Source organism: Notothenia coriiceps, unplaced genomic scaffold, assembly GCF_000735185.1.
Source record: "Notothenia coriiceps isolate Sejong01 unplaced genomic scaffold, NC01 NC01_scaffold00004067, whole genome shotgun sequence".
Classification (NCBI taxonomy): Eukaryota; Metazoa; Chordata; class Actinopteri; order Perciformes; family Nototheniidae; genus Notothenia; species Notothenia coriiceps.
In genome coordinates, this window is record NW_011336768.1 from 56082 (window position 1) to 67250 (window position 11169).

The 11169-nt window shown below is 43.2% G+C and overlaps 1 protein-coding gene across 1 annotated transcript; it reads right to left on the bottom strand.

Moving 5' to 3' along the window:
- Positions 1-2654: 2654 nt before the first annotated feature.
- LOC104941933 (gamma-aminobutyric acid type B receptor subunit 2-like) lies at positions 2655-10595 on the bottom strand. The gene is made up of 6 exons (XM_010767103.1): positions 10577-10595; positions 9619-9769; positions 9213-9345; positions 8104-8211; positions 4603-4725; positions 2655-2720 (listed from the first exon to the last, which is right to left on the bottom strand). The coding sequence occupies exons 1-6, from the start codon at positions 10593-10595 to the stop codon at positions 2655-2657; spliced, it is 600 nt and encodes a 199-aa protein (XP_010765405.1).
- Between the last annotated feature and the right edge of the window lie 574 nt (positions 10596-11169).

An 11169-nucleotide genomic window follows, 5' to 3' on the forward strand; every position in this document is an offset into this window, starting at 1 on the left:
CATTGGGTTGCTACTGCAGCAATACGATACTGGGAACAAATGCTGAAGCACTTTTATAAAACTCCCCTTCTCCCTCCCTCTCTTTCTCTTTCTCTCTCTCCTTGCCTTACTGCGTTCAGGTGGGGACAGCTGAGGCAGGGGAGCAGAGGGAAACCTCTGCTGGAGCTCCTTAACCTCTGCATGGAAATAATAACGCATCTATGTGTGTACATTTCAGCGTATTGTCGAGCCCAGCGCATGTTTGTCTATACAGATGTTTAAAACATTCTCTGCATATGTCGCCATCTTATAGCGGGTGCCCTGACACGCTATTTTAGTCTCATGGATCAACAGTGCAGCTCTCTGCGTTGTGGATGTCAGAAACCATGGCCGTTGCCATGGTGATGCCACACTGCAATATAAGCCTGCCCGCCTGCCGATGCTTGCAGCAGCGGAGCTGGGAAAGACGACAGTGGAAGGGGGGGGGGGGGACAGACTAGAGTAGAGGGGTCTGCGGCAGGATCCACCAGAATGCTAATCATCCTTTCTCGACAGTTTGTCCTTCATTATGCAGGAGACAATGCCCCGGATAACAAAAAGGGCGTTAATGTGTACGTAAACACACAGGCAAACGTACGTAAGCGTATCCATGCATGAGTGGGCACATACCCTCCATATGTATATACAGGCTGGAATATACCAACAAGGTCAAATGGATGAATAGACCAAGAAATAAACCATACATGCACACTTTCATGCCTCAACACATTTATATACATTGACACTGCAACATGTGTCAGTACTGCAATGCTTAATCTAATGGAAACCAGCAGTCTATACCCTGCTGCTGAAACATCCACGCCCTTAACAAATGCTCAATTATTAACGAGACACAAAATGGATCTAATTGCTCACTGCATCCCAACGTTTCCATCAGCATTCCTGCAACGTACCCCGGAGCAGTTGGAGTTATTGCTGTTCTAAGAAAGCTCTCTGGGAAAAAATACAGTGATATGCACAACATTTCCCGAACTGCTGGGATTTATGGTCGGAACAGTGTAAAGTATCAGGGGGAGAAAATGGAATTGCAATTAGAATGGTGGCCAAGTTGACTTTAATCTTATCAGCATTTTTATTGAATTCAGCGTATAAGGTTGTGTCTTATGTACAGTGCATATTGAAGTGCAGATCAGAGGCCGGGCTTAGTTTAAAGAGGTCTGGGACAGTGTCAAGGTCACAAGTCATTTCTGGTGAAGGCGTATCATCTGCATGGTGTAATTAAAATGATTCTCTGGGGTCACACCATTCTCATTTAAGAGTCTCAAAGACTTAACTCCCTACATGATCTCTGGCCTTTCTTTACTTTTATTTGGGAGGGCATTAAACCAGTCATGTTTTATAAAGAATTCCACAAGGATCTATTGTCAGCCTCTTCACAGTTTCATCTTCTTGTTAATGCTAATAAAGGATGCAAAGGGGATGCCCTAGTTTTGCTAATGGTAGCTCATTAAGCGTAGCTTGCTGGATTCAGAGCGGTGGGTTCACCCCCGGTGATGCAGAGTATCTACTTTGTCCATGGTTTCTGCTGGGTAATTATCGGCAATACAGCATGAGCAAGATACTTTAACACTCAATCTCAACTATATCCATTTACCTACTTACAATATTTGGAGGTATCCGACAGCACCACAGGGAATAGACTGTACCCTAGTGTGAGTACCCTAGTTGGTCGTGGTCCATAATAGCGAAACCCTCTTGTGGGAGGGTTCAAACAACACATCTGGAGGACTAGCAAGCACTGTGACAGTGACAGTTTAATAATACCACGTTGTCATACTGCGTACCCTTGGGTACAGCAGGTAGTTACAGCGCTTTGACCCCAAGGCCAATGTTATTCCCAGTGCTCCACAGTGGGAAAAGGACGGGGAGGGGGCGAGATTTCGACAATCACAGACAGACAGAAAGAGAAGGAGAAAAAAAACCCAGACAGGGAAGTCACAGGGGAAGAGAGGCCGAGCATGATGTGAGAGCTCACAGGAAACTTGGTAACTAATGGTCCTTCTCCTCGCGCCAATTACAGAGCTAGTCTCCCTAGCTGCTGGGCTCTATGGAGAGCATCCAACATGGCCCCATTCCTCACCCACTCAACCAATCCCCATTCCTAGTGAGATTTCAGAATGGAAATAGCACAGATAGTGTTAAAACACAAGGGGTGTGTTGATGTGGGCATGTTGCTAGCGGATAGAAAATGAAATATGATCCAGTTTGTCGCCCTTGCTGTACCTCAGCAGCAGCCTCATTGAAATGCATGAGGTTTTGTTATTTAATACAGCGATAATGTCCAAAAAGTGGCCTCACTTTACAAAAAGTGTTTTTATCCATAAATTGCCTTATGTTGTTTATAACCAAAATTAGTTCTACATTTTTTATTTCCCTTTTCTCAGCCTAACCCACTTTCCGTGTTTTTAGGATGCCATATGGTTTGTGGTCCCACCTGACAAGCCTGGAGCCCCAGAGGAGCCCCAGGCTGCCTCTCCTACAGCCGAGGCCCCAGGGTCCACTGCTGCTGGTGCAGGAAATCTGGCAGGCTGGGCAGGCATGTGGAGCCTCAGCCCAGGCGTGCAGATCCTCGACCCCTGGGGGACGCAGACTCCTACACTGAGTGGGTAATATATTCACAACTCTCCCCTGGCCGGGGGCTTAGAGTCTGAGAATACTCCACGAGGACCTGACTGCATACACTGACAACATTCACAAACGAATATGTTAAGCAAGGCTTTGCTACACCCTTTAGGCAGGCTTAAATATATAAGTGGCTATCATCACAAAGGAAATACGGCTTTGTCTAGAGATGTACAAATGTGCTAAGTATACCTTCAGAACACGCCATAAGGAGCACGAGAATGTAAATAAGTCTGGCAAGATATCATTAATCTCTTCACTAGTTTCTTCCTCAGACATCTCCCAAAGGAATCTTTTCATCAAGTACTAAGAGAAAAAAATAACCTCAGAAAAGCTGAACTACTCACAGAACTCTTAGATGAGCACTATTTGTCACTTCATGGGGTACTCATTTAATTAAAAACACGTCAAACTCAAGAGACAGGTTTAGCCACCTTTCCATCCCCCGCAGGACCATGGCAACATCCAAGCAACAACATGAAAAACCATTCAACGCAATCAAAAGAAGTCTCCATAAGAATCCAACATCAGACTCTGCCATTCACTGCAGTGACACTTTCGTAACCTCTGGCTCAGTGGAATTAGACCAATGCAGTCGATTTCTGAGGACAGTTGTCTCTGGGAGCCAGTTAAGAGTTTATAGAAAGATGTATAGGGGACTTAAAAGATAACTCATTGGGGAAAATGTCTCCACTTGGTAGTATCCATAGTGTGAGGTCTTCAAAGACACACGATTTAATCTCGGCTGCAGTGGAATAATTGCTCCTGCTTGTCCGTTGTTAGAAGCTACAGTAAAGTAAACATAATCTCTCCTGTAACATTGAAATGTTTGTTAGCCCATAATGGGAAAAATTGAATATATAATATATAGGTTTGAAAGCAAAACCTACCCGAAGCCTTAACATGAAATTAGATAACACATTATTGTCGTCTCTTGAATTTTTTTGTTTCAACATATTCAGATACAGCTCAGTGTCACACACGGATACATTGAAATACCAATTGTACAGTATCCCTTATACAGCTCTACTGTATAAGCCATTTTACCATTACAACCTAATGCGAGCACATCTTTTTGTGTAATTGTATAGATTGGGTAAGAAATGTGTTCCTCAGCCTCTTATGCTTAACCAGTGGAACACTGAACCATCTGTTTAACGGCATGAGCAGAGATTCTTAAAAACAAGACAAAAAAGACCACGTTCATAGCTGTTTATGCAGCTCAAAATCTTCCTGACTCAAGCATTTAGCCCTGTGTCTTAGTTTTAAGCTGTACAGAAAGACAGCGTTGAGTGAAACAGTGAAGCAATACTGCATAGTATTTAAAATCAAAGACATATGATTATAAATAATAACAAAAAAATCTGCCACTTTACTTAAAGTGATGAATCCTTTGAGAAAAATACATATGCAGTTGTGCCTTTCTAATTCAAACTCTGCATTCCCTTAATACCACTGGCGGTCATATGCTAATATGTCATGCCTAAAACACGTTTCACACATCATCAGCCACTAATGCCAGAAATACAGTATGTTCATTTTAGCCAATTGGGTGCACAGCTAGAGTAATCCTCAAATAATCTACTCTAACCAATCACAGGAAAGCAGAGTTCATTTCTACTCCGCACCATGCCACCTCTCCAGCAAGGAGAAAGTGATGCCAAGTGCCTCTTTTCCAACCGGTCCTGCCAAAGTCTGCCATCCAAGCTGGCAAATGTCCGGCCATGGGACGAGCGCAGGAGGCAGCGATGGCTCACATCCTGACCCAAAAATAGCAAGCACAACAAAGATGCTCGCGATACAGCCCAAGGCGGACATTTTGTTTGCCTAAACTCCAAACACGCAAGCATCTCCCAGCTGGGGAAAATCATGTATCAACATAAACAAAACCGCAATCAAGCGCAAGTTTAAATGAGATGTGAAAAACAAATGCACACTGACCTCCAAGCTGTATTCCTCCACAGTCCTCTTAAGCGGGTCCACAATCTGCCAGCAAATGAGGATGCATAAGTCGATGAGCAGCATCCCGCCAACGATGATCAACAACTTCTGGTCCTTTATGATCTGGAGGGGAGGGGGGGGAGATAAGATGCTTGCATTAGCCCAACAACAAACACCTGCTTGTGTTAGTAATTGCATGTGTTTGTTGAGCCATTTCAAACTACATTTCTTATTGACCAGTGTAATTATGTGATTCTCATCCCATCTCAGGGCCCAGCGCCCTGCTGGTTTCATCCTAACATCTAATCAGGGACTGATTACAATGTGTTTATCTGCAATTAACCACCTACAAGGATGGGAAGGACCAGCCAAACTGAATGTCCAAAAGACCAAAACCTGGTTCAGCATTTGATGATGAAGCTCTTAAACACAGTGTTACATGTTGGCCAAGGATTAAGAACCCCTGGTAAACATTCAACGTGTCAAAAAACGATGGCAGAAAGCCAACGCTGTTTACCACTAAAGCTCCTCTTTTGTACCGTGAACTTTGGAGGGATGAAAGCCATGACCTGTTTGTGATCTTTATTTATAATAGTGTTTGACTGTCTGGAACGGAAGATGAAAGCAAAGGTCAGGGAACACAGGCTGAGCTGTTTGGAGAGTATCACATAGCCCAGATGCAACACAGTGGTCTCACTCAGGACTCCATCCGCTGGTGGGCTCAGGATGAGATGCATAGGGGGGCTGTTTTTGATGTGGTGTCTTTTGATGGTGTTGACAAACACTGGCAGGGCAAGGCGAGAGACATTCCTGGTAGAAATGCTGCAATGTTTCCAAATAGTTTAGATGAGGATAGAAGCGGAGCAGGACAAATGGCTGCTTCAGGCCAATGACAAAAATATTCTACACTAAGATGGACACCAATAAAAAAAATCCTGTTTATTTTGAAATACTTCTGGTCAAGTCTGGCTGAAAATACTAATAATATAATAATAAAATAATAATAACAAGTAAATAGTTGTAACAAAGACATGCAAGATGTGTGATATTTAAGGGATTAAAAACAAATACAAAAGCTTTAGAACACCATCTGCTCGACTCTGAAATGAAACGCTGCCAACTGAGTGTGCTAGACAAACTACCTAATGACTCTAAATTATATATAGTCTTATGAACTGTTTTATTTTCCTATGGGATATTAGCACTCATCATACCAGTTGGGTTTGAACAGTTTCATGTCTACTGATGACTTTGATCCATAAAATACCAAATGAGTGAAAAAAACGTTAAATGTGCACATGACCCTGACAGGACTGAGAAATAAAACATTGACATGAGTGTTTCTATTCCTGCCACTAAGCAAGATCCATCCAATCTCCATGAGGTGGGGTTCAAAGCTCTGATAGTATACCTTAAGTTATGGGTACAATTTTCAGGGTCATGAATCCACGTTCAGTCTTAACTTCATGTATATTATCCTGTAAGTTATAGTAGTTGAGCAACAAAATAAAAAAGCTAATTGGTGTGTTTGTTTAGCTTTGACCTATGCCTGTTTCTGTGTGTGAACTCAGCAATATGTCACTAAGGAGTACTCAGCAAACGACAGAGATAGGCAGACTGACAAATAGCTTCTGCAGAGGCCTGAGGGTAACGGTTCGGTTTTGAAAGTGCGTACGTTCGACTGTGTCTGTGGTGGGTTTGTATTCGTAGAGGGAGGACATTGATTGACAGCCCCCCCCGATCAACACTGTCTTCGTCACTGAGCTCTTTAAGAAGTGAAGGATTGCCGGCCGCAGACCGCCGAGTGGAACCCTTATCGAACACAGCCCTGATTTACAATCTGAGCTCTCCTAGTGCATGGGGAAAAGGTGGAGGGAAGGCCAGGGGAAGCAGTGAGGGATGCAGTTGCAGCCCCTATGTTGGAAGAAAAATATGGCTAACACTTGTGCTCCTTCCCCCTCCCCTGACAGCAACTATCACTGTACTGAAGCCAAAGCACCTGCACTCCATCAGTGTGGAGGAAGTGTGATGCGTGTGTGTCCTGCAAACAGACCCGGGCCATGAACCAACAGAGAATGCATCTTGAGGTTTAAAGGCTGAAGTGTGCAGTAGGGTAAATACTGCTTCTGAAGAAACATTGGTTTTGTCTCTGTTAGCAAGGGGGGAAAGGGAACTGAGCAAAGGTAATTGTGTAAATGAAGGATAAGGACTACGCTACTGCTGGGAGAAGCATAACTGTTATAAAGGCCAGGTCTAATGTGTCATTTTTTTTATTTGAAAAAAATGTATGATCTTGGGTCCCCCAGATTGCTGATTCGTCTTTACTCTTTGTCTTTTAACCTGTCATCTGGATTATTTGTACCTCCATATATCCTTTGCCCTCTTTTCCAACTTACTCTTTTTACTTTTTATAGTGTTCAACCTACTTTCTTTGCCATTTGTGCCACATTGTTTGTCTTGTCCCTTGTTCTGCCCTGCTTTGCCTCCCTCCGTCTGTCTCCCCACCCTCCCTTCTGCCATTACTTCCCCGCATCCCTCCACCCCTCTTTCCTCCCTCTCTTCCTGCTCTCTCTCTCTCTCTCTCTCTCTCTCTCTGGCAGGCCACCCACACTTCCTCCAACATGCAAGAGGGTTAGAGAGAGAGAGAGAGGAAGAGAGATGAATAGACAGGGAGAGCTAGATCTATAAATATAAAAAGGCCAAGCACTGTTACAACAATCAGTAAGCTCGACACCCGTTTATATATAGGCCAGTGAAACAGATTCTGTCAGATGTTTAAAAAGCCATTTGTATTTCTGAATCAATTTTTTTTTCACAGGGAAGATTCTAAAAGCAGGTGCCAGCGGCTGCCAGTCTTTCACAGCGTTTGTTAAAAGCACAAGTGTGAGTAGAAGCACCCACACACCAGTGTTGGGCTTCCATAAGGCATGTGAAGCTTCCTAGATGAGACATGTCTACGTGTTATATGACCAAGTAATTATCCTTTCCAACAGATGAATAATTGAAGTATAAACGGTTCAGAAACAGATTTCATCAGTATTAGCATGTATGTACCAGTAGTAGCATTAAACGTAGACAGCTTGTTTGGGGAGTAGCCCATTTCTCATGAAAGTATAATATTTATGTCGTGTAATCTAAACAGTCAAATTTAATATAATCAAATCTTACGGCCCGTACTTTGAATGGGGTGACGTCACGCTTTGCCGAACTGCATTGTGGTTCCGTCGCTTCGCGTTGCTCGCTTCAAAAGTTGAGAAAAGTTCAACTTTTGAAGCTTCGACGGAGGCGTCAGCCAATTAAATCATATGCCAGTACAAGCTCTAGCCAATCAAACCGGGTGCTTGTGTGTCCGGGGCGGGAGATTCATGTGATTGGTTGTTGGTCGAGTTTCAGACACGCCCACCGGCAAGCTTCAACGCACGCCGCCGTGTAGGTGCTGCGTTACTGCTATAAATAACATTTCTCTGAGTTCATTATATAATATTATATATAATTCAATACCTTCTTCTTCATCTTCACATTCTTGAAAATGGCGTGCACCCTCCACGTCTTGGCAAACATGGCGCCAAAAGCTGTCGTGTATCCGACGATGAGGATCCATGTGCGCACCTATAAGAACAGCAGAAACACACATAATCATGGGATGTCTTAAAGTGTTGATCAAGGCTTAAAACAAAATCTCATCTGACAGGTATTTGCATTTCTCTGAAGAAGTGAATTCAAAATAGCATTGTAAAGTGTTCTAAAAATAAGTAGCTGTCAGATTTATTTTTATTTTCCCGGTGTGGAGCTGTGGGAGAGCGTCCTGGACCAACTGTCCCACTCCTGAGAGCATTTCATCTTAATGAGAAACAAAAAGTAGACCTTTTACTGCTTTAGCACAAGGGACACTGCTGACGTGTTTTCAAAGCTTAGAATTGGAAAAAAGTATTTGAACTGCTGAAATAGCTACAGCATGTATACTGGGTGTGTTTGACTGCTGCATGTGTCCCTGTTTGTTTTTATGTGTATGTGTGTGAGCCCCTTCTGCACCACACATACTTTAAACCCTTCACACATTTACACCTGGCTCTCTTCACCTGCCATTCTCTAAATAAATAAGCAGGGACAATTCTCTGGGTAAAGAAGACAGAAAAAAACAATTACACCATCTATTCTCAGGGAGACCAGCACGTATTGATTGGTGGTGAATGGATCAACCTCTGTGGTCCTCCGCAGCGCGTCTGAAGTGACACGCTCTGTATCGGCTCTGCAGCAAAGCTTCAGCCAGGTGGTGGCAGCTGGAGACGTGCCCTGCCTAACATTACGCTGATGTGCATGTTTGTGTTACTCTCTGTGTGTGTGGGGGGAGTGGCATCTCAGTGGAAACCGCTTATCACTGTAATCAAAACTCTTTAATTAATCCAGCATCTACATAGTCACATAGTAATGCTACCTGGGGGGAGACACTTAATGTGTCCCATATAGAGAGCGAGAGAGATTCAATCAGTTATCTCTTTGAGTTAGTCACATGTTATAATAGGATTCTCCACATTTCAGCTATTGTAATTACTTAGAGTCAACCCTAACTTCCTTATTTTATGTTTTAGTAAAGTGTTGGGCTAACTCACAGTGCAGAGGGTCTCAAACTCTTTGTCAGAGACGAAACCTCCATCCAGGCCAAACAGGAAGATGGAGGCGTAGGAGAGCATTCCTCCGAGGATGATCAGGTTGTTCATGTAGGGACTGGACATCTTGATTAGTCTGGAAGAGAAGATTATATCAGAATAGATTAAAATATAATTTATCTGTGGATGAGAGAATGATAATGTGCCTGCAGACAGTTTAAGGTTAATCATCATTATTTCACTTTATTACCATTAAATCTCTCCTCTTTCTCTTTACCTCATTTACCTTATCGCTGGACTGTACTTTGATCTATTTCACCCTCACAAGCTAGCCTTCATCCTACCCCTCCCTCCATCCTCCTCCTCCTCCTCCTCACAAAGCCGTGCTCCATCAATGGCGAGTGCTCACCTGTGGTTGCGGTTCTTGATGTTGAAGAACAGGAAGGCCCCCGCCATGAGCATGCCCAGTATGGTGATGGTGGACAGGATGCTGTAGAGCGGCACGTTGATGTGGCGCCGCTGCAAACGCACAAACGTACGGTCCTTGGGAGGCTCCACGCCTAACAGGAAAGGAAGGGATTTTAAAAAGATGTTGTTAAAAGGCCATCTTCAAAAAATGTGTGAGTCTAAATGAGGGGTGTCCAAACGTTTTTCACCGAGGGCCACATACAGAAAAACATACGAAGGGCTGGGTCACTCGTATATTTAAGCAATAGCTCACGACAGGCCGTGGTATATGCTCATTATATCACAGCTAAGGGGCGTGGTTCGGCCCGACGCAATACCACGGCCTGTCGTGAGCTATTGCTTAAATATACGAGTGACCCAGCCCTTCGNTCGACGTTGGAATCGTATAAGAACTCGCTAGTTACAAGTTTTTTCCTGTCAGATGTTTCGAACTGTTCCGTTTGAAAATTTCATAAATAGGTCTGGTTGATTGCTGCGATGTACTAGACTGGTGCTACGTCGTTTGTGTGAGGGGAGGTGACTACGTTATATCAACTTTCGACGACACGCACACATTGAGTTCGACCCAGGATCCCTATAAAACTTGTGTCAGTTACTTTCCAGTCAGCGTCGAGTATTTTTGTACTACTCTTCAGATATTTCACCCAGACAGTCGATCCATAGACACTAATTTGTCTACATTAATAAAAGGTGTGTGTAAAAAGCCAATTAACGTTTGAGGCTCAGCGTGTGTGGTTATCTGTATTGGTGTGATTGTGTGTGATTGTGTGTGATTGTGTGTGTGTGTGTAGTGTGTAGTGTGTGTGTGTGTGTGTGTGTGTGTGTGTGTGTGTGTGTAGTGTGTAGTAATCTAGTTCAAAATGCTTGCTATGAAGAACGCTAAAATGCTTGTAACTTACCAACATAGAGATGAATCATATTGCTAAGCTGCTCCTCATCAAAAAACTTACAAAAACAGGTATTCACTCAACTATCACTCCAGGACAAACAACAGCAACATAATAAAAACATCTTAAAAGGCTACTCATACAAGGGGTCATCCATTCCACCCAATATTTAGAGATCTATTTCCAGTTATACACTAAAGCGGGTATTTAGCTGACATTTAAATTCATTTGAAAGATTTGATTTGTCCACACCCTTAGACTCCTAAAGAGCGTGTGTTCCTCACAAACACTCTAAAATGACACCTGAGCTCTGTTAAGTGCCCCGATAAACATTCCTGTTTTCATTTTGTAATATACTAATTTATAGAAATAGTTATACATTACATGTCATTTGTTAGACGCTTTTATCCAAAGCGACTTACTTATTGAGTACTGTGGACAATGTGGACAATCCCCACAGGAGCAATTTGGGGTAAAGTGTCTTGCCCAGGGACACAACGACATGCTGACTGCAGTGGGACTCGAACTTGCTATCCCCTGATTTAAAGTCCATCACACTATCCACTGAGCCACAGTTATAACCGCAATAAGCCCTATTTAATTTA